The sequence below is a fragment of the Argiope bruennichi genome, chromosome 9 (assembly GCF_947563725.1).
Source record: "Argiope bruennichi chromosome 9, qqArgBrue1.1, whole genome shotgun sequence".
Lineage (NCBI taxonomy): Eukaryota > Metazoa > Arthropoda > Arachnida > Araneae > Araneidae > Argiope > Argiope bruennichi.
This window is the reverse complement of record NC_079159.1, coordinates 90,685,920-90,707,734: the sequence shown is the minus strand read 5'-3', so window position 1 is coordinate 90,707,734 and position 21,815 is coordinate 90,685,920. Positions and strand designations below refer to the sequence as shown.

Here is a 21,815-nt window from a genome sequence, read left to right as displayed (position 1 = left end):
TTTGTTTAATAATGGGCTGATGGAAATATGTCACATTTGTTTTGTTTCTAAACCTTTATTTGCTGGAGCTGGCATTATTCTTAATTTATGGATATGAGTGTAAATGATAAGTAGTCGATTTGAAATTCATTTCACCCAATTTTCAAGTTGCAAAAAAAAAAAAAAAAAAAAAAAAAAATTAGAAGTAGATACAAAATGGTATTGTTACGATAATAATAAAACAACTGGGTAAAGTTTCTGTATAATATTTTGAAAAATGTGTTTTTTTAAGGTAACAAAGAATTTTCTCAACAATTCAGTACTAAAAATTGAACAAATTTATTTTCACTCTTTCATATATAATTACAAATTAACTAAGTATATAAAGATTTTAGCGACAAGGTTGCTCAGTTTCTCCTGAAGATTTTTCAAAAACTACACTAAGTAGAGTCTTTAGATCTTTTACACTAGAAGCAGAAAAATTTTTTAAAGAAAGACCAAAAACCACAGGTTTTGGAAATTTGCATGTTTCAGCTAAGGCACATGCTACAGCTTGTATTTCAGGCTACAAATAAAAAAAAAATTAAATCATATCAAATAAGTGCATTAAAAAAATTGAAACAAACTTTAAGAGTTAAGAATATACACATTAAAAAAAAATTCATATTAATCACAGAAATTATGCTTTGAAGTGAAATGCAAAGATGTGACAAGTATGAAAAATCAACTTTGGAATCTAAAACAAACATTTCCAATTTCTAGTTTACTAAACTATGCTAATAAGCTAAATGTATTAATTAAATTTGAAGAGATGGAACAACCATTAAAACTATGAATGCTATAATTAAAAAATACTTTAAAATGTAAAAAACATGACAAAAATACTACAGAATTTTCATCCAAATTCTTTTGTCTTTCAAGTAATTATATATCTATTTTTAAACATTTAATAATGTATAAGTGGTTTCCATAAGTATGAAAACTTATTATTTTTCTTCAAGTTTTTATAGCAAAATATTGATATAGAAATTCTGAATGTCTTCTTGGTTATACATAACTATGTGAAATTAGTTATTTCTCTATGAAAATAAAGGATTATGAAATTAAAAAAGTAAATAAATAGGACATCAAAATGATGCACTGTCTTGAATGGTGAGTGAGAGGCACCATTTGACTACAAAGGGTTATAAATAACAAAGGTAAAAAAAGAAAAAAACAACAAAAAAACATAGTTAAATCAAGAGAAAGCAATTGTGACAAAAGATAATTACAGTTACTTTTAAATGTATATTTCACATGAGTATTATTAAAAATACATTTAAACATCTGTTTTTATACACATTAACAATTTTTTTTTAAAAGAAAGCACAAAGCATTGAAATCCAGGAAATAGTAAATCCTTCATACTTACTGTATCTTTTCCAAAGAAAACTCTAGAAGTGCAAATGTTTTCAGACCCAGAAGTTTCTTGTAAAACTTGAACCTTTAATGGGACAGAGAAGGGAAATAATTTTTCAAACCAAAATTGTGAAGATTACAAAAACAAATCAACTTACCAACTTATAAAACTAAAAGGAATATCAGAAATTTATTTCAAGATTTAAAAAATTTAATAATTAAATTATAACTTTTAATATAAATCAATGTTTATGCAAAAATTTGCTTTTTAAAAGTATGTTTTCAATTCAAAAACAATAAAAAAATAAAATAAAATTATGTAATTAGAAATATCAAAATTTTACTTCCATTTGTTAGGATACAATACAACATGAGACATGAAATACAAAGAACTGAAAGAAATTGTAAAAGAAATGTCAGATATTTAAATTTATTCCACATAGTGACTTTTGGTAATTTTATTAATCAATTACTTTTGGTTTTAGTTTTTTTCGATTTGGTTATCTCTTACATCGAATATATATATATTTTTTATAGAGTGACAGAATAAAATATCTCTCACACTGTAGCTGACATTGAAAATCTAACAATTAATTAATTTTGTAAATGATACACTTGGTGATTGTTGTGTTAACTAGAAAATAAACTTTAATGCCAATTTCTTTTTTGAAAACGACTGCTGCTAATGAAAATGTATCCAAAATATTATATTTCTTGTTATTGTCTAAATTACAGACAAATTCAGAGTAAAAAATTTAGAATGTAATATACAATTGTGGAACATGATATTAATACCACCTCATAGATTTGTTAACAAGGCAATTATCTACTCTAATTAACAAATTCCAAAGAAGTTTCCTGATTTATGAACCAAAGTAAATTGGAAAGTTGGTAATTAAAGAGGGAATTTTTATTTATTTCTCAAAATTCATGAACTGAGGATTCAAAGAATTAAAAATACCTTTGCCTTTTTATACATTGCGTAGTCTTAAATCTCTAGATAATTAATGATCAGAAAGGTAATAACATTTGCTTTGATCATGCATTTCTTTCCTTTTTTACTAAGTACTCTGCAACAAAATACAATTAAAAATCAGAGCAGGGCACACCTTAAAAAGTTTTTTTGTATGTGTGTATAACATATTACAACATGATGTTGCCAAGAAAAATAATTGATTATTTACTGGAATACATAACAAGATTTTTTTTTTTTTTTTACATTATTATTGCCGAGTCTGTAAAATACGGCTCTGTGTGGCAAATAAACCTTTAGGGATATGGAGACACTGACTCTGTATCCCTAAAATGTGGCTTGGACCACTGTTCAATCTAAATTTCCCCCTTCATGAATTATAAGTGTGTTATTATGCTGACATAAAAAGCTAACTAAAATATTCTATCTCAAAATTATTTCGAAGGGGCAGTGAAATTCTTGTATGTTATTTTAAAAAAAAAATGTTTCATGATTATTTCAGATACTAAAGAAAAATGTATGGTTTATCTTAATTTATTTACATGATTCTAATACGTACTTTCAAGGTCTTAGTAAAGTTAATAGATTTCTGTACCAATGGTTGAATTAGAGGAATTAGAATAATTTTAAAAATTAAGAATAAAGTTGATCTATCTCATTTTAAACTCCACAGGCATTTATACCCAAATTCTACAATAGAACTTTTTCCCTTAAAAGTGTTTAAAATGCATTCTAATTTTAATAGGGAATCCATTTTCATAATATAGATATTTTTCAATACACTAGATCAATCTGTTATACAGACATGCTAATACTTCCCCATTTTTAAATTTGTTTACCACATGTCAAACAAATACCAAAAAAAAAAAAAAAAAAAAAAAGGAATATTTTTTAAAAACATTTTTATAGCATAAAAGATAAAGTGGGGACAAAGAAAAATAAAACAATAGTGACAGCCATCATGAATTTTTGAAGAAAAATTAAATATTTAAAATTCTTATCCAGTTAAAATAAGCTGAACTTCTTTAATTTGTAATAAATTTAACAAGTTGATTTCAATAATATCAGACTACTTAAGGGGCCAGATTACTGAAAAACCAATATAATAATTAGAAAAAAATAATAAACATGAAATTCAATTTTTTTTAATGTCCTTTAACGTATTTGGTCAACATTTACACATTTTTTTTTTCGAGAGAGTTGGTGACCGCAACTTAACGCTTACAGCTGATTTTTAATAAAAAAAGAATAACAATTTGAGAAACAACTAATTATGAAAAACTATTTCAAATAAAAAAAAACACAGAAAAAGCATCAGAAACATTTGTACACAAAAGAATAAGCAAAAATTAATACTGACATTCAATAGAAAAGCACCATCAGTTAAAAAATATATATAAATTTTGATTATACATTAATTTACTTCATACTAAGCCTATAAGCAAATTTATAATGTTTATAACATTTACCAGTGAACCAATTTTACCGCTATCAGTGACTAAAATGAAGAATTTGTTCCGAAATTCTGTTATGACAATTTCTGTAGGCAAACCACAAACAGTCCCTTTTCCCTAAAAATTAAACATATTAATCAATTTATTTAAATATGTTTAAAAAAATGAACTTAAATTATTATTGACGAAACATACAGTTTTAGAAGAAACTTTCCATCTATCTAGGTCCCTCATCGTGAATCGAAGAATAACTCGGATTTCAAAACTCAGATATCGCTCCAAAACAAGGAAATAAACAATACACAAACGAAGTTGAAGTTGCTTTTTTCATATACCAGGATGAGTACAAACGCACTGCATAAAATAAATTTTATTGTATTAAAATTATATATGTATATAAAATGTTCACAGTCGAAGGAAAATTCTTTTAATGGATTCAAAATAGGAAAAATTGATAGTTTCTTGTTATTGAGAAAGTTCGTCACTTTAAAATCGAAACACAAATAACGTAAGTTTTTCGTCTGCTAAACGTAGTATTTTGGTGCTACAGATGACGTTAAGAAGAAAAACTGTTCTGCGAATTTTGGTGCGTTCGATTCATTTTATGATCAGAAATTCAAAAGTATTAGATCGAAGTAAGGTCAGATGCGTGACATAATTTTTTAGCTTCTAAAGTTTATCATCCGTGAAAGGGATTATGTCCATTTAGAGGATATGTTGTATTAAAATGTGTGTCAGAGAGTTTTACCGTGTTTCGGGTCTCTCTGTTATTTCAACCAGGAAATAATAGGTTTAATATCTTTATTTTTTCCTAAGGTAAGTAAAATTAGCAAAATAACTTTTTGCATTATTTTATGTGTTTTACAGATTCTAAATCAGCGAGAAAATAGCCTTTTAAAATCACTATTATACAGTTAAATTTATTACGAGCTGTCATCAAATATCAATCGCATATGTGTTTATTTAAGCTGTCATCGTTTTGACCTAGAAGTTTCCCGTTTGGATTAGTATGTGCTGAAAATACTCATATCTTTACTTGACTCATACTTTTTATTGCCTTTTCTTTTGTTGTTGAATATGTACCCAAAAGAAGTAACATATGTTCTATAGAAATATGTTGTAAGAACTATTATAATTAGAATTTAAATTTTGTAGCAGTGTATATCATTTTTTTCCCCTCTTATATGTACTTTATCAGTGTAAGTAGTATTCAATATCAAAGCTTTCTTTATTAATTTTATTAGTAAAATCAATAAAAGGATTTAAATACTTTATGAAAAAAGTTCTGTGATGAGTAAGTTTATAAAATTCAGAATGGAATTTATTTTCATTATTTTTTTTTGAGGCATGCAGTTGATTTTTTCCTTGTCATTAAATATACTTTTAAATACTTCATTTATAATTTTGAACTTATTAATATGTGTCAATTTTAAATGTTTAACAGAAACTACTGATTGTATAGCTTTATTTTGTGTTATTTGTACTAATATGGATATAAAAACTCTGCTTATACATTTTATTTCCTTTCATTGTAAGTATATATGTATCATATTTCCTTATCCCAGTATTCTTGTAATGTTATTAGAATGTATACCCCTCAAATATTATGCAATTGTTGATATTCAAATTTCTTTCATATTTTTTTAATATTAAGAGATGTAAGATATAGAGCATCATTTTTTCACAATACATTTTCTATTGATATTTTGTTAAATTATTGGTAATAATAATAATAATAAACAATGCAATTATATCTGTGTCTATTCAAGTAGATTTTTATTTTCTTGCTTAAAATATTTTCTAATTAAATTAGCTTTAAATGTCATTAAACTCTTTTGTCATTAAAAATATTATTGGACATAAATTTCCATATTATTTTGCATTCTTCTATACTTTTCATTGCTCAAAAAGTTGGTATTAAAGCTTTGAAGTAACTCTTAATACAAAGGATAAGTTTGTCTTATAAGAATGTCATAATGACTGATGACAAAAGTTTCAAGGAAGGATGTTATCTATTCTTCAAGAAAAGCATCAATTTGAAGTAAAAATCAGGGATGACTTAAATTGACCATCCATCATCCTTTTGAGACATAATTTATTTCAAAATATTTTATTTATCTATTTCAATTGTTTAAGGGAACATGAAAAAAAAAGTTTACAACTTTTCTTGTCATATAAAAATGACCCATAAATAAAATTTCTTTTGAATGTTGCTGAATTATTGTTCATAAAATGTCATTGTTATATTTTGTATGCAATATGTATTTAATTTTGAATAATATTAAAATTGTATGAATAAAATTTGCTAATATTTACTATTTTTTTCTACAGGCTTTTTATTTCAAGTCTATATATTTCCTCATGAGGAATAATAAAACGGAAGTATCATGGCAGCATTTGTACATTCCAATCAACCTTCGGAAGAAATATGTTTAAATTACACAAAGGAAAATAAACTTGAAGAATTTTTACATGATGTTCCTACAGATCTAGCTGACACAACTGAAATATCTGATATAGTTACTTTTGATGAAAAAGAAACTCCAAAGCCTGCTGTAGCTGAAGATATTTCAGAAAAATTAGCTGTTGAAAATATTATTAATCCAGGAGAACTTACTTTTACTAAGAATATTAATGTACGAGAAGTGCATGAAACATCTCCTTTCAAGCAAGCTGTAAAAGGTTTTGTTTTAAATAAACTTAGCAAAAAAGTTGGATCATCTCATTTACTCTCAGGTATTACTGAAAAAATTGTTAAAAAATTAGAGGAAGGAAAAGAAAATGTTGCAAATGGAGCTCAAGCTCTCTCTGGGGAAAAAAATCGTGTAAAAGAATCAAGTATTGAAGTTATTAAGGATCCAGTTCCTTGTGAATTAAAATCTGTTGTAGCTAATGACATATCAGAAATATCTACTGTAGAAGAAGCTATAGAATGTTTTGAAGAATCAAAAACTTTGTTAAATATCCCCGAAGATAGTAAAAAATTACATGTAAAGCCAAAGATTGTAAGCAGAAGTTTGCCTTCCAGTCCTGCTCGTTATTTTAGTCGTAAGGGCTCTATGGAGATTGATCATTCATCAGATAGTGAAGAAAAAAGTTCTATATCTGAGTCTAACAATATATCTACTTTTTCTAGCAAAATATTTTCGAATTTAGATCTAGAAACTACAAATTTAAATACTGAGAATGGCATTGAGCTTAGTACTATGAGTGTTGAACATTCAGAAGAAAAAGGGATTTATTCACCAAATCCCAAACCTATGGAATATTTTAAAAATGCTTATATGGGAGAGAAAGATACAGCTAAAAATTTGTTTTCAGTGCACAAGTACCATCATACATTCCTAGCTTTAAAAAACTTGCTTGCTCAACTTCCTTTATCACATGGTTTTCTTTTGTTGTCAATAATTGTACACAATTCAAAAACTTTTTCTTCATATTACTTAGATTATATTTTTGATGGTTTTATTGCAGCATATGTGATATATACTCTTTTATGTATTGTAATACAAATTCCAACAGAGAAATTACCACCACATGTTACATATGATGACACACAGCTGGAAATGACATCTATCCATCAAAGTGTAGCTGACAAAACTATGAAGGTAATTTGTAATGACATTTTTTAAATTTACATTCTATCTTGAAATGATGAGAAGTAATGCTGGAATTATAATTATATATATATATATTCAGATAAAAGTCTACTATATCTTGGTGATAATTTTATCACTAAATCTTCATTATGTTTCTCTAATATAATAGCACCAATATTCCTAATTTACTTTAGTGATGGAGATTCTAAGTGTAGAACCAAATTTTAAGTACAGTTCTTTATTTAAAAAAAAATGTTTATGTGCAAAATACAAAATTAGATAGTTATAAAAACAGCTGTTATATGAAATTTTATTTATTATTTAAGATATTTTACAATTATGATAAAAGAATTTTTGTATTAATGTTGAAAATAAAATTTCCTTGTAATTTATTATACAAATTTATGTTAATTTCTCAATTTTTTAAACTTTCTGAGTGCTTTCAGTATGCTATTTGTGTTATACTGATACAAATAAAATTCTAGGAATTAAGAAGAGAAACCAAAAAATAATAATAAATAAATAAATAGAAAGTCCAATTGCATTTTATCACTTATTTTTATATATTTATTTTTTGTTAAAAATGAGAATTACAGGATTCTTTATTTTAAATAGTTTCTATTATATGCTCCAAGTTTGTGCATCAGTCTTATTCTGTGACACACACTTTATTGACCCTGATATTTCAACTCAAAATCAAATACTACAAACAATCTATTGTAAAAATTTCTAATTATTTGTTGAGAATTTGGTTTGGAATAGACAATTTATATTTAGTTTTGAAAATTGTTCCCTGCTGCTACTTTGCATAATTTGATCAAATCTTCTCACGTTTTTCGAATCGTGAAATATTTTCGGCAATTATATTGAAGAATAAATAATCTTTTATGCATTTCTTGTAAATTCTTAAAATTATGTTGAATGAACAGTTTTGTGAGCTTTCTTTGGTGAACACTTTTGTGAAGTCATATGTCTCTGTCTGTATTATTTTTATCCAGCTTTAAATAATAACTGAAAGATCGTTATGTAATCTTTTTAACAAATTTTGTTTCTGATTGATTATGTATTTCAAAATATATTATTTATATTGGGAATAAAAGAATTTTTAATAAGTATTTAGAATTTATATATGTATGTGTTATGTTGAAATATTTCAATTCAACATTAAAAAAGGAAAAACTTTTTCAAACTTGTTTTATTTGATGAATGGGAGAAACCCTTAAGTCTTAATTTATTTAACAATTACTCAAATTTATAAAATAATTGTGTTGTTTTTAAAATGTATTTCTGTTATAGGGTTCTGTTAAAATTTTAAAGGGAGATTATGATCCTGATGAACAAAGGCAGCATATGGCAGAATTAGTCAATATCTGTATAGAAAATCAGTGTCTTAAAATATCTCGTATTCCAAAAAATAATGAATGTGATGAAAATGCAACCACTCCATTTGAAATTTATGATCTGTCTGGAGCAGATATTTCTTTAGTACCTAAAGACTTATCTAAAAGAAGGTATGTGGGCACATTTATATAATTATGTATTCTTTATGTATGTGTAATGTGATAGTTTTAGTGAATCTGCCCTTCTATTAAATTTCAACAAAAGTAAATGTTTCAAAATTCAAAAAAATTCCTGCTTGCTTAAATGATAAAATTGCATGTTCATACTATTTTAAAGTTTTACTGAAAGTTTCAGGCTGTTAGAGAGATAATTGGTATTAATGTCAAGTTTTAGCTTATCATAAATTATGATTTATTATCATATGGGAACATGTTGTTATAGGAATAGGGTTTTATAGGTAATATATATATTGTTATTTTTAAAAAATTATAAAATTTTTATGCTTACTTCCTTATTTTGAAAATGTTTAAATGGCCAAAATTTAATAGTTTGAAGAAGATGTGTTAAGTAAAAGGAGCATTGATTGGCATTATAAAAATATGATCAGAAAATTTCTGAGATTGCACGTGCTTTAGTTCTTTTGATTATATTTTAAAAAAATTTTTAATGAGATAAAATATATCTGAGAATCTATAGGAATACTGCTGTGCCAAAAAGATGCTTATTTTAAGATATTTTTATCCTGCATGTTGCTTCAAAAAATGAATGAAAAACTGATCACTTGCTTTTAAGTAAGAGCCTATCTAAAGTAAGGAAACTCTTTTTAAGTAATTATTATGGTTAATAATTGTCCATAATTATTAGATATAATATTTGGTTACCATTATAATTTCCTGAAATTAGCTTAGGCCACTTTAGTATCCTAGTCTTGACTTTGCATCTAGTGTTGCAAGTTTCAAATGAAATTGTGTGTGTGTATATGTATATAAAATACAGGCCTGGTAGATATGAAATCTGCTAAGTTTAAATCTCTCCTGCTTATGTGGTGTGAGAACTTGGAAAGTACTGACTGAAATATATTCTGTTAGCTACAGTTCTGAATTATGAGATCCAACTCAAAATTGCCCTCTTGTAATTAAAAGAATTTACAAAGTACATTTAAATCTATTTTGTTTGAAATTGCATTTATCTACAAATGATACATAACTTATAACAAATCATGGATTTTAATATAACCTTACCTATATTAATAAAAATGAATGCACTTTTTATAATGTTTTTTATTTATACATATCACAATTTATAACCTTGTACCTATAGTAATAAAGACGAATGCTCATTTTTTTATAATTTGTTTTTTTATTTACAGATTTTAAAGAATTTTATTGATTTTTTAAAAAAATTTGTATGTTATGTGATTAGTATAAAATGTATGTTTTTTTAATTGTTTGCAATTTTTATTTTAGAGCATTCCGTAAGAAGTTTCCAATTTGTATCAAGCTACCTCTTTCATCCAAAAATTATCAAACTATTAATGATTCTTATGATATGGACCAAGAAGGAAGATGCGATTATGTTTCTTTGTTTCCTTATCAAGATGGCCTTATTGAAACACCAAAAAGACAGGCACTTTACATTTTTGCTTTGACTGACAGAGAAAAAGAAACATGGTTTTATGCTTTAAAAAAGTGCATTGTCTTAGAAGAATTGAATGCTACTGAATACTCAACTCTTTACTCAAGCTCTCCAAAATTAGATATGACTTCCATTAGCTATTCATCTTTGGTAAGAATTCTTAGTTTTAAAGTTAAATAAATAAGTAATAATCTTTTTTTTTAATTATACATGCATGTTTTCATAAACCAGATATCAAAGAGTGAAGCTTTTTTTATAAGTATTTTTCTTTTTATGTTACATATTTAAGATATTTAAATAGTGCTTGTTATATTTAAAACTATTACCATTCAAACTTTAAAAACTAACATTATATTAATGTACTATTTAATTTATATTTTTGAACAAAGTCAAATACTGTGGAAAAGTGTTTTGTGTTAAATGAATTGGCTTAATGTGAGACATGATATAAAACTATATTTATTGAAAAAAAAAAAAAAAAAAAAAAGTTGCACAAAATGTTGAAACAAATTACCAAATTTTCACACATCTTAATGTGTGACATGATCCAGATTGATTTGAGATAACTTTTTCTATATTTTGTCTACTATGTTGATAAAGAACAATTTGTTTATTGGAAGTATCAGCAAGCAACAGGATGGTGTCTAATAGGCAATATCTTTTATGCATTTTTGGAAAAGGATTTAAACTTTAAATAATTTTTTCTACATTTTGGAGAGAATTATGAAAAGGTGAACATCTGTTAAGATAAGCTTGCATATTGTTGATGTAGGGATTCATACTACATTTGTTATCATTTAAGATTAAAAAATTATTTGCTGACCGTAGTACAAAACAGATTAATATATGGCAGCAGAACTTCAGTAATGCATTATCAAGCAGTCACAATTTCTGCCTTAAGTCCTATTATCTTGCAATTATTGACTTTGATATCTTACAAGCATCATATAACACATTTCATGAATATTTTCTTTGTAATTATTACCATCATTGTGTCATTATAATTATGGTCTATTGTTAGACTATATAAAAAGACATTGGGCTCCTTGATTCAATAACAATACAAAAAATACAATTTATTTAACATATACTATTACAAATGAGAATTACAGTGAATTTTCATTAGTGTGATGGCGGGAAAACTTTTCTTGTGATGTCTGGAACGACTTCACTTTCGTTTCCTTGCAAATTCTTTTTCATTGGGGGCCAATATGGTGAAATGTAGATTATTATGATCCGTGCAGGAAACAACAGGACGAATATGTTAAGGAGCATTTCTTTTAATAATCACATTCACACACTAAACAAGCACAAAGACCATTCATGGATGCATCTTAACAGAACAGCATATCATCTCATTCAAATTACACTCGCAATGCATTATACGATGGCATATGGGATGGCCTAATCAGGCATCGCCATCTAGTATCCAAAAGAGAAGATAAGAGTAATGTAAGTGCTACATTAGTAGATTAGTGATTACATGTCTTAGTCTGATATTTTCTTGTGTGTAACTTCTGGTTATATCTGAGACTCTGCTGTTATATAGAATTAATCTGTCATATAAACAGCTGTGTTGTGCTGACCTTTCCATTGTTTGGCCATGTACAAATTGACTTGAGCTATCATATTACAAGAATAGTTTCATGATTTGTGTCCATTTCACTGTCATATGTTTTAAACATTGCTATGAGTAATGCCAATCTCCCTAGAAACATTTCATACTGCCCTTTTTCACAGTTTTCCAACTATCTACTTGTACCAACAATTAAAAAATATTTATGCACCATGTTTTTACTTCCTGAATTATAACTTGCTTCTGCCTTGCTGATTTCTTCAAACTAGCATTTTATGTCATCCTGACTCACCCAACTAAAAGGTTGTATTACCATCTTCATTCATATTGGATCACACTTTCAGTAAATCTTTACAATCTACTGATTGGCATAATTTACCAAAATATCCACTCTTAAAATTTGTTTCCTATTTTATAATAATTTTTTTTTATAATTTTATATTTCTATTTCTCTTGTATCTATTAAATTAATATTTTAATTTAATAAATTTAAGTTATTATTTGAATTTATTTGTATTTTTAGTATTGTTACAATTATATTAAAAAAGTGACTTGTCTGAAATATATCTTTTCATTTATATCAAAATAGATTTCTTGAAAATTTTTTATTTCTGTAGATGGAAATAAACTCTGAAGAAACTCTGTCAGTGACTGAGGATAGTTCAGGAATAAGTGCTGAATTGAACTTTATTCAAAGCAAAACAAAGCCAACACTTGAATTTGAAGATTATGTAAAAACACTTTTTGAAAACTATTTCAGAGATATAAATACTTCTGAACATTCCTGGAAACCTGAAATTTTCTCTGATGCAAACCGAAAGAAAGATATTAGTTCAACAGTTCGTCATGTTGAATGGGTAAATGTGGCTCTTGGTCGTCTTTTTTATGATTTCTTAACTCAGAAGTACTGGTCAGAAAGAATCATGGAAAAAATTCAGAAAAAATTAAATAATTTAGAAGTAAGTTCATATCTGTTTGTTTTTTGAAAAAATATTTGTATCTGTCTAAATTTTTGATGAATTTAAAGTTTTTCTTACATATTTTTTAAAATTAATTGCACAGTAAAAAGTAAATTTTTTAAATTCAAATTTTGTAGCCATAACAATGCTTCCAAATTTATTTGAAAATTGTAAAGAATTCATGGGGTAATTATAAAGGTTTTCATTGAAGTGATTGTTTGATTCTGTACATTAGAATTTAATTTCTTTTTTATGTTTTCTGTTTATTTGGATTTAATTTTTTTTATATAAAATAAACAAAATAAATATTCCAAAATTTCTATTTTATTAAATATTTAAAATATAAAATAATTAATTTTCATTGTAAGCCATTTTCATTTTGAATTTCATTTTAACAATCCTCTATCATATTTAGTAACTGAAGTATTTAAAATTGTTGTTTCTGTTTTTATAATTTTACAACAATTTTATTTTATGCTTTTTATGAATTTAATATGTGAATACATGTTGAATACATTTAATATTTCAAAGCAGTTACAAAATTAACAGTTTAAGGTTGATACTTTCCTATTAAAATTGTAAATGCAAAATGTGTAACTATAAATACTTTGTAAGTCTTGTTAATCATTTCGTATTTAAAAAAATTGTGAAATAGTCCTTTTATTTTTATATTCTATCATGTTTAGAGATGTTTACAATTTACTTGAATTATGCTTGCTTTATTTTAAAATTGATTATTTTCTTTCATTTATTCTAAAATACAATATTTTGAAAATATTGATTGTGAATTTGGCTGACTTTCTTTAAAAATATAGGGTGCAGAGTATTTATTCTTCCTTAAAAGCTGCAAACTGTTGCCATCAGTAAGATCTGCCAAACTGCTGTAGGAGCTTATTTAGCAATGATGCTGTGAAGTATCTATATGGATCAAAGCTTATTTACATAAGCATTTTTAGAATTCTAGCACCAAAGAATTTGAATAAAATTGCTTATTCTTCCTTTTTATTTTCATGTTTACTTTGGCAATCTGAAAATTCTTGCAGGCAAAGTAAAAAGTTAATTTTTGAAATGCGAGTTTTTTTTAATGAATATTTAGCATTATTCATTAAATATCTCAATATTTGTCTATCTATCAGGTTAGAAAGTTTTTTTACATAAAATATATCTCTTTGTATTACTTGAGTCACATGAGGTGATTTAACATATATTTATAATCTTTTTTTAAATTATCTTTTTAGATGCCATCTTTTGTTGAAACTTTGGAAGTTACTGATGTTTTTATGGGAACTTGCATACCTCAGCTTCATTCAGTTTCAAATGTAGTTGTTGATGAATTTGGAATTTGGCTGGATTTTGACTTTACTTACAATGGCTCTTTTCAAATGACTCTGCAAACTAAGTTGAAAATGCCTAAAACTAAACATCAAATGCAAAGTGATGAACATCCTGATAATTCTGATCTAAAACAAAGGTATTTTTTTCCCTAATAAATCATTTTTCTTCTCATTTAATCAATTTTTCTCATTTTTAAACTTATTTCATTGGATATTTTTATCCTGTTTTCTGAATAATATCCCTAAAAATATGAAACTTCTCTTTCTCTCTAGTGCTGAAGTAAATGAATCGTCTGATGATGATGGAAAGTAAGTTTTATTTATTTACTTGTTGAGATGATGAAACGAATCTTTATAGATTAAATAAAATGTAAAGGTTTCTTTTTATTTTATATCTGTATCATTTCAAGTATATTTCTGGAAATATGTTTCTCTGTGCACAGAAAGAAAAAAATAACTGCTATTTTTGAATGTTTAGTCTATGGACTATTGGCAAAACTGGAACATCCTTTACATTAATACAGTCAAGCCTGTTTTTATGTGATCCTTTTCAATGAGATTTTTTATGCAATATATGAATGCCAATAATGGTGCATTATCTGATATCTTGAAGTGATGAAAAGGATTTTGAGCTATTTCATTCCAAAAAAGATTCATGTTTTAGACTATAATGAATAGTATTGAATCATGTGCATTTTGAAAATATTGCCATGTTTAAAATGAGAAATTAAATTTTTAAACTCTCTTATGTGTAATTTGGAATCTCTTATGTGTTTGGAAAGCACTTTTTTGCTATTCTTTGACATAGTCTGATTTTTTAATGTTGTCCCTCTCTGCCAAATATTATTTTTTTCTTTAATATGTTTAAAAAATTATTTGTTATACCTATTTATGAAGTTTCTGAATATTTTGTGTATTTTCTTTTATACAGCCTCTGTCTACCATGCAAAAACAGATGTGACTGTGATTTCTAATGAAATAAGAAATCCCTTTTTTCAGTTAATTAGAAAATACAATCTATCATCTCCATTGTCTGTTGTCTTGTTTTCCTTTTTAAGCAATTAATTTATAGTTTATACATAAGGTATTTGAATAAGGATTGGATTGCAGGTGTTTAGAGGAAAGTGAATTCTTAATACTTTACAAACATAACAGTCATGATAGCTTATAAAGTTAAAAGTTTTGGTGGTGGTTTGGTTTTTTGCTCATAAAGAAGTCTTAGAATAATTTCTATGAAATACTGTCTCCATTGTATGATTTTTGTGCAGCATATAATTCATTTTTATAATGTGGTTGTGTAAATTGAAATATAATTTTTTTTTCTTTACAGGTCACCAAAGCAAAATAAGCTAATTAATAAACTTGAAAAGTGGATATCACATAAGCATTTTCAAACAGTGGCTCAAAGCAGATTTGTAAAGAAATATGTTGGAGACATATCAAATATGCTTCTTACTTTGACAGTGGAAGTTAATTTATTGCAAGGAATTTTAGCTGTTAACATACCACCTGTTCCTACAGACCGAGTTTGGTAATATAATTATGAATACCAAGTTATAGATATATATAATCTAGAAGAGTAACATTGTAGATGTATTATGGTCACATCCTTTGTACTACAATTATATTTATGTTATAAATTTTAATTAAATTCTTTTACTTTTTTATTTTAAGTAAAATTTTAGGTAATGATTTGAATATTGGTCATGAATTACAATAAATTTTAGAATTGAGAAAAATTAATTGTAGTATTTTCTTCGCTTTGCTTCAATTGTAAAAATTGAATGAAGTGTTTGATTTTATATTTTAATTTACTATGAGGGTCATAAAATGGGTAATATCCTTAAAGAAATTATTTTTTATAGTTTTTTTATATCAATTTTTTTTCTTGAATGTAATGTTGTTGGTAAAAAGTATATGCAAAGTTTAAGCACAGTATGTAATGTCTAAAACTTTATTTCAAATTTCTTCTGTGTTATTTAAGACTGCAATTAGTAAAAAAGATGCGTTTTTTTTTTTTCAAATAATTGTTTGCAACTATATATATATAAGATAAACAAAGTTATTTTATTTTAGAAACAATTTAAATGCATTGTCACTCTCTGAAATTAAGTAAAGAGAATAATTCATGGAATCCTAATTTTCTCTAATAAATTGTAACATTTAGGATGGGATTCATAGATTGAATAGACTTAAGGCAATACAAATTAATTTATTTGCAGTAATTATTTATAAATATTTTCACTCAATAAAACAAAAACAATCCAGTCTTCAAAAGATTACTACTGCAATGTATGAGCTCACTCATAGAGCATGGAACAAATCCAAAACATTACACAGCTAATCGGTTCAAATTCTTGGTCTAGTTCAGAAACATAATTGTGGTCAGAAACCATGAGGATGATTGCATGCCAGCTTTACTTAGTGAGAGTACAACAACTTTTATGGATATTGCTGCCAAGTTTTTTCTGTTTTCTTGGAAGACTCCCATATTTTCTTGAAAGGAGTAGAAATGTTGCAATACCAATTCTGCTACTAACATTTGTGCCAAATACTGCACCAAGAATGAAGTACTTTCACTTTACAGATTTTGTGACAATATCAATCATAACATTGAATTTTATAAACTTTAAACAGATTTAATAAATTATTATATTTTTGTTAATAGTTCAATGCAATATTTTTTTCTAGAATTTTTATATATTAATTATTGTAAATTTATTATTACAAATGTAATTAAATTTTTAATATTATAGGTATGGATTTAGAAAAGATCCTATTTTGAATATTACTGCATCTCCTAAAGTTGGCAGCCATGAAATAAATCTTTCAGCTGTTGTAAAGATGATAGAACAAAGATTAATTCGAGCATTCAAAGTAAGATGCTGATGTTTATAAAGATTTCCACTAAAAATTGTATATAATTTTTAAATAAATACTGGTTTTAATGTAAAATTTGATCAAAATATCATGTATAAAAATATTAAAGCTTTTGCACATTACTTTACTTTTATCTTTCTATAAATAAAATGAAATTCTTATATTTATTTATTATATTTTAAATGTTGAATATTCAGTTTTGGTTTTGATCAGTGTCATTGCAAAGAAATTATAATAAATTATTTTTGTATTTTAATGAGTATTATAATATAGAAGTGAATCTAATAGAAAAGATAAAAGCTGGTTATATTTTAGGGATATTGGAGATATGTAGCATCAGAAGTCTTTTGTGCACATTGTGTTTCATTTAACTTATTTACAGCTGCATTGAATTCAATTCTTTGAGTAGCTAATTAATGGAGTTGCTAAATTTTATTAGAAGTGTTCTGGAGATAGTTTATCATGCCACCAAAAATCAATTGAGACAGATGAAAGAAGATATAAAAGATATCAAGAATTAGGCTTCAAACAATAAGTTTAATCAAATACAAAAATAGGCTTAACCATCTTCAGATGGAGCATACAGAAATTGATGTTCATATCTTCCAAAACAATTATCTTATAAAAAAAGTCTTTATTATCTTAAGACTAAAAAAAATTGCCTTTTTAATAATATCAATTTCATTTCCATAGAACTTTCACCTTCAGTTCGATAAATTGTGTGAACAATGTTTTTAAATGCTATGATGCATTTCAAACACATTCATCAAAAAATTCAATTGCAAGTTTTTGCTAATACTAACTCCATAAAAGGATTTTCAATTTTGCATTTATTTCATAATAATAATGCTTTTAATTTGCAGTAAGCTGATTCAGTTAGTGTTTCTCAGTTCTATCAAATAACTAAGTGAAATATATTTTTTAAATGCATTCCATAAATCCTTTAATAGTCTAAAGTCAATAATCTGGGAAAATAAATTGATCACCAAAAGTGACTAGTTTGTATAAAAGTATATTGTTATTTGTTTAATTTTATTCTATTATATTTATCATAAATCTGATATGAGATTTTAATAAGGATAAATTGCAATAGACTTGACTTGCTATCTACCATCTTATAATTCAGTTCATAACATCTTAAGTTCAGCTGTTATTCAAAAAAGGACTAACTTTTATTTTAAAATTGTAAGATAGTTTAGTTTTTACATGATATTTTTTTTCTGTCATTTAACTATTTAAGCTGTTGTCTATTTTGAATTCTCTTATTTTTTAAAAGCTAAATGCTGAAATCATTTTAAACATTTTTTTACAAATGGCAATGCTTTGATATCGTGTCAGCAATTTCACAAATAAATGGGAAATTGCAAAGGAAATGTGATCTGACCAAGTTGAATGATGTTTAAATTAAGAATGAAATGGTTCAACAATGCCCATTGCAGAAAAAGCCCCACCCCTCTCCCCTTAACATTTTCCTAAATGATTTTGGTAATAGTCACCTATATTGACTACTTTAGCCCTGTATGTTTTTCTCACAATGTTGATTCAAATAGACCAGGTTCCTTGAGAAACCTCATAGACAAACTTCATGTCCATATTTAATTGAGGTGATGGATTGAATCATAAAAGTAAATGAATTCACAATGGAGGAGAAGAAAACTACAAAGTTTGTATGTTATACCTGTTTCTCATTACAGGTTTCTATGTTGGATATTCCACAAGTATAAAGACCTTTTTCATATTTCAATCATTTCACCCTGATCTCTTTATTATAAAAGGATCGAAACAATGTAACAGTCAACACCTGGATAGGGAGGCAAATACTGTTCTTTCATTATATATTCTGGTTGATAAAGTGTAGTTTTCCAAGGGAAAAAAATAATAATTGCTGAATTCAAAAACAACAATTGCTACTGAAAAGTGATTATCATTGTGCATAAGTTTAAAATAAATTGAATAAATAGCAATTTTGTTGGGACCAAAGAAAATATCATTACAGAGATGTTTATCCATTGTACAACTATTTTAAATTGAAAACCTTCCTTTAGATAATTGCTTATTTTTTTTTATTATGTTGTCAATTTTGTATTCAAGGAAAGATTTAATAATAGCAATGTACTTTTAAAATTCTTTTGGCAACTGAAAATGATTACTAATGGGAATTTTTTTAAGAAAGCCTGATGTAGGAGATTAAAAGCCTCATTAATTAAATGAAGATGTTTTTGTAATTTAATTAAAAGTTTGGTTTAAGTTCTTGATAAAACAAATTGTATGTAATAAATATTTTTACTATAATTTTTTTGTGTATAAATTTTATATAAATTATTAATGAATTACTTTATCCTTTATTTTTTTAATAGAAAGCAATTGTCATGCCTCATATGGACGATCTTATCATTCCACTCATGTTTTCTTCAGCATATGAAGAATGAATTCTACTGCATTAAGGATTAATGTTGCTTCAAATGTTTGAAATCGCTTTGCATAATGTGCCTTTGCTAAATTATTAAAATATAAGAGCTTTATAGCTATTGCTAATACTCTTAAGGATTTGTAATTCTAGTTTTCAGGTTGCTTGCAGTTTGTGATAAATGAAATGTATGTTAATTTAATTTAAAAATATGACTGTGATATAAATACAATGAGTTATTTATGGTTCCTTGAAGATGGTTGTGCATTTTAATGTTTTATTATACATGTATTAATTTGTTATTTTATAGATGAACTTGTTTGATATGCTTTTAGATAATGCATGGTTGTATTGACCAAAAATTTATAACATACTCTTTTATATGTCTATTATATTTTATTTATGCAAACAATTAAAATTTTAGCTAAATTTGCATTTCTTTTTTAAAACATACTGTAAATACTCACAGAATGTTAAGTGTTTTTATCAAAGCATTTTAAAATGGTGTGAATATATTTTGGTATTTTTTTCGTTGTAACTGCATTGTAAAAACAGCTTGTCTTTAAAGGGCAACTTTTTTCCAGTGTTATTGAACAGTATTTTATAAACTATGAACAACTTGATAAATGTCTTCTACAGTGAATTAATCTCTCTTTCACTTTTTGGATATGCAATTTAATAATGTGATATTTTGTCTTTAAAACCTATTTGTTTTTAAATTTATGTGATATAGAGCAATGCATTTTGAAAAATTAAAGTGTATAACTGCAGATACAATTCATATGAAAATTTAAATGAGTGAATAACAATTTATTGCACTAAAATTTCTGATAAAAATCTTTTCCTTAAAATGAAATTAGGTTATTTTATAAAACCTATTTGTTAGTTATGTTTATCTTTTCATAGTATTTATAAAATCAAGATAAATTTGCTTTCAGAGTTTTGTTCTTGGCTATTTTGACATATATGCTTTTTGATACTTGAGCTTATTGAAAAAGATTGTGCAATTTATTTTTTGAGAGCTTTATTGCTTGCAAAGATTAACATATGCAAGTATAGGAATATAATGTTTAGATCAGTAACTTTTAACTTTAAGCAGATAATAATTTAAATATATAAGCATAAATAAAGCAAAATGTTTGCTTGTTTAAATAAAAATATACTTTTGAATACCTTATTTAATTTAACTTATTAAAAATATTTACAAATGTTAACAAATTTTGTTAAAAGATTAAATTCTTTAATATTTTTTTTTCTCTGAAGAAAGTTTATCCACACAATGCACTTTATTTTGTAATTACCTCATTTAAAAACAGAGAAGAAAAATTCTTTGGTCTTTTTCTTTTTCGAAGTATCCAATATAAAGGACAATAACTAAACATATATCATGCATTTTATTTATTATTAGAATTTGAAATCCAAAATATAGCTAGTCTATCATTTTCGAAATCTATATATTTTAAATTTACATGTATTGTAATATTTTCCTAATTTAGAATAATAAAAAAAAATGCTTTCGTATATTAAATGTATTGAATAAAAAAATGTAATAATGGTTGCATTAAAATGAATGTTGGCAATTATTATATAATTGTAGTTTTATAGAACATATGCTCCTGCTATTGCTATGTTCCTTTTTGATATGGAATATTTTTACTATTATATTCATTATTTTCCATGCATAATTTTATAATTTACTAAGCTCTATGATTGTATTCTCTTTTTATATTTAATAATGATTTTTATCAGAAATAATTCAATTAATGGAATATTTTAAAGTACATAAGTCATTATTCATCATTTATACATAAAGATGTATACATAGTGTAGAAACAATGAAATTGAACATTCTGATATTACTTATTTTTAGTATGTTTGATATGTCACCCTCCTTTTTTTTTAAAAAAAACAGATAGTAGTCATTTTAAATCCTAAAGGAGGACAACTGAAAGTAAATATCAATTTTTTAAGTATATTCATCTATTAACAACATAGAATCTTTCTATATCTTTGCAACATCAACGAATTTTCTGCTTTCATTTTAACTACTTCTAATGAAAATTTGATATTATTGATATATTGTTGTTAAAGTAGGGATTTTAGTAAAATTAATTTTGTATTTGCCTTAAAATATATCTATTGAGCCTTAAAAGTTATATAGATATTGTCCATAAAGTTTTCTTTTAATGTGAATACGTTTTTTTTTTAATTAATTACTTTTAAAGCAAAACCTTAATCTACAATATTGGAAAGAATACATCTGTCAAGGTACAAACCATG

The 21,815-nt window shown here is 25.5% G+C and overlaps 2 protein-coding genes across 2 annotated transcripts; one reads left to right on the top strand and one right to left on the bottom strand.

Annotated features, from left to right (window-relative positions):
• Positions 1–302: 302 nt before the first annotated feature.
• LOC129984555 (proteasome assembly chaperone 3-like) lies at positions 303–4,132 on the bottom strand. The gene is made up of 4 exons (XM_056094463.1): positions 4,000–4,132; positions 3,820–3,921; positions 1,391–1,462; positions 303–544 (listed from the first exon to the last, which is right to left on the bottom strand). The coding sequence occupies exons 1-4, from the start codon at positions 4,036–4,038 to the stop codon at positions 371–373; spliced, it is 387 nt and encodes a 128-aa protein (XP_055950438.1). The 5' UTR covers positions 4,039–4,132; the 3' UTR covers positions 303–370.
• A 39-nt stretch (positions 4,133–4,171) lies between these two features.
• Positions 4,172–20,810, top strand: LOC129984554 (testis-expressed protein 2-like). The gene is made up of 10 exons (XM_056094462.1): positions 4,172–4,620; positions 6,136–7,412; positions 8,700–8,914; positions 10,211–10,529; positions 12,573–12,914; positions 14,153–14,385; positions 14,522–14,557; positions 15,579–15,779; positions 17,005–17,125; positions 19,486–20,810. Exons 2-10 carry the CDS (start codon positions 6,192–6,194, stop codon positions 19,555–19,557), a joined length of 2,760 nt encoding a protein of 919 aa, XP_055950437.1. The 5' UTR covers positions 4,172–4,620; positions 6,136–6,191; the 3' UTR covers positions 19,558–20,810.
• Positions 20,811–21,815: the final 1,005 nt, after the last annotated feature.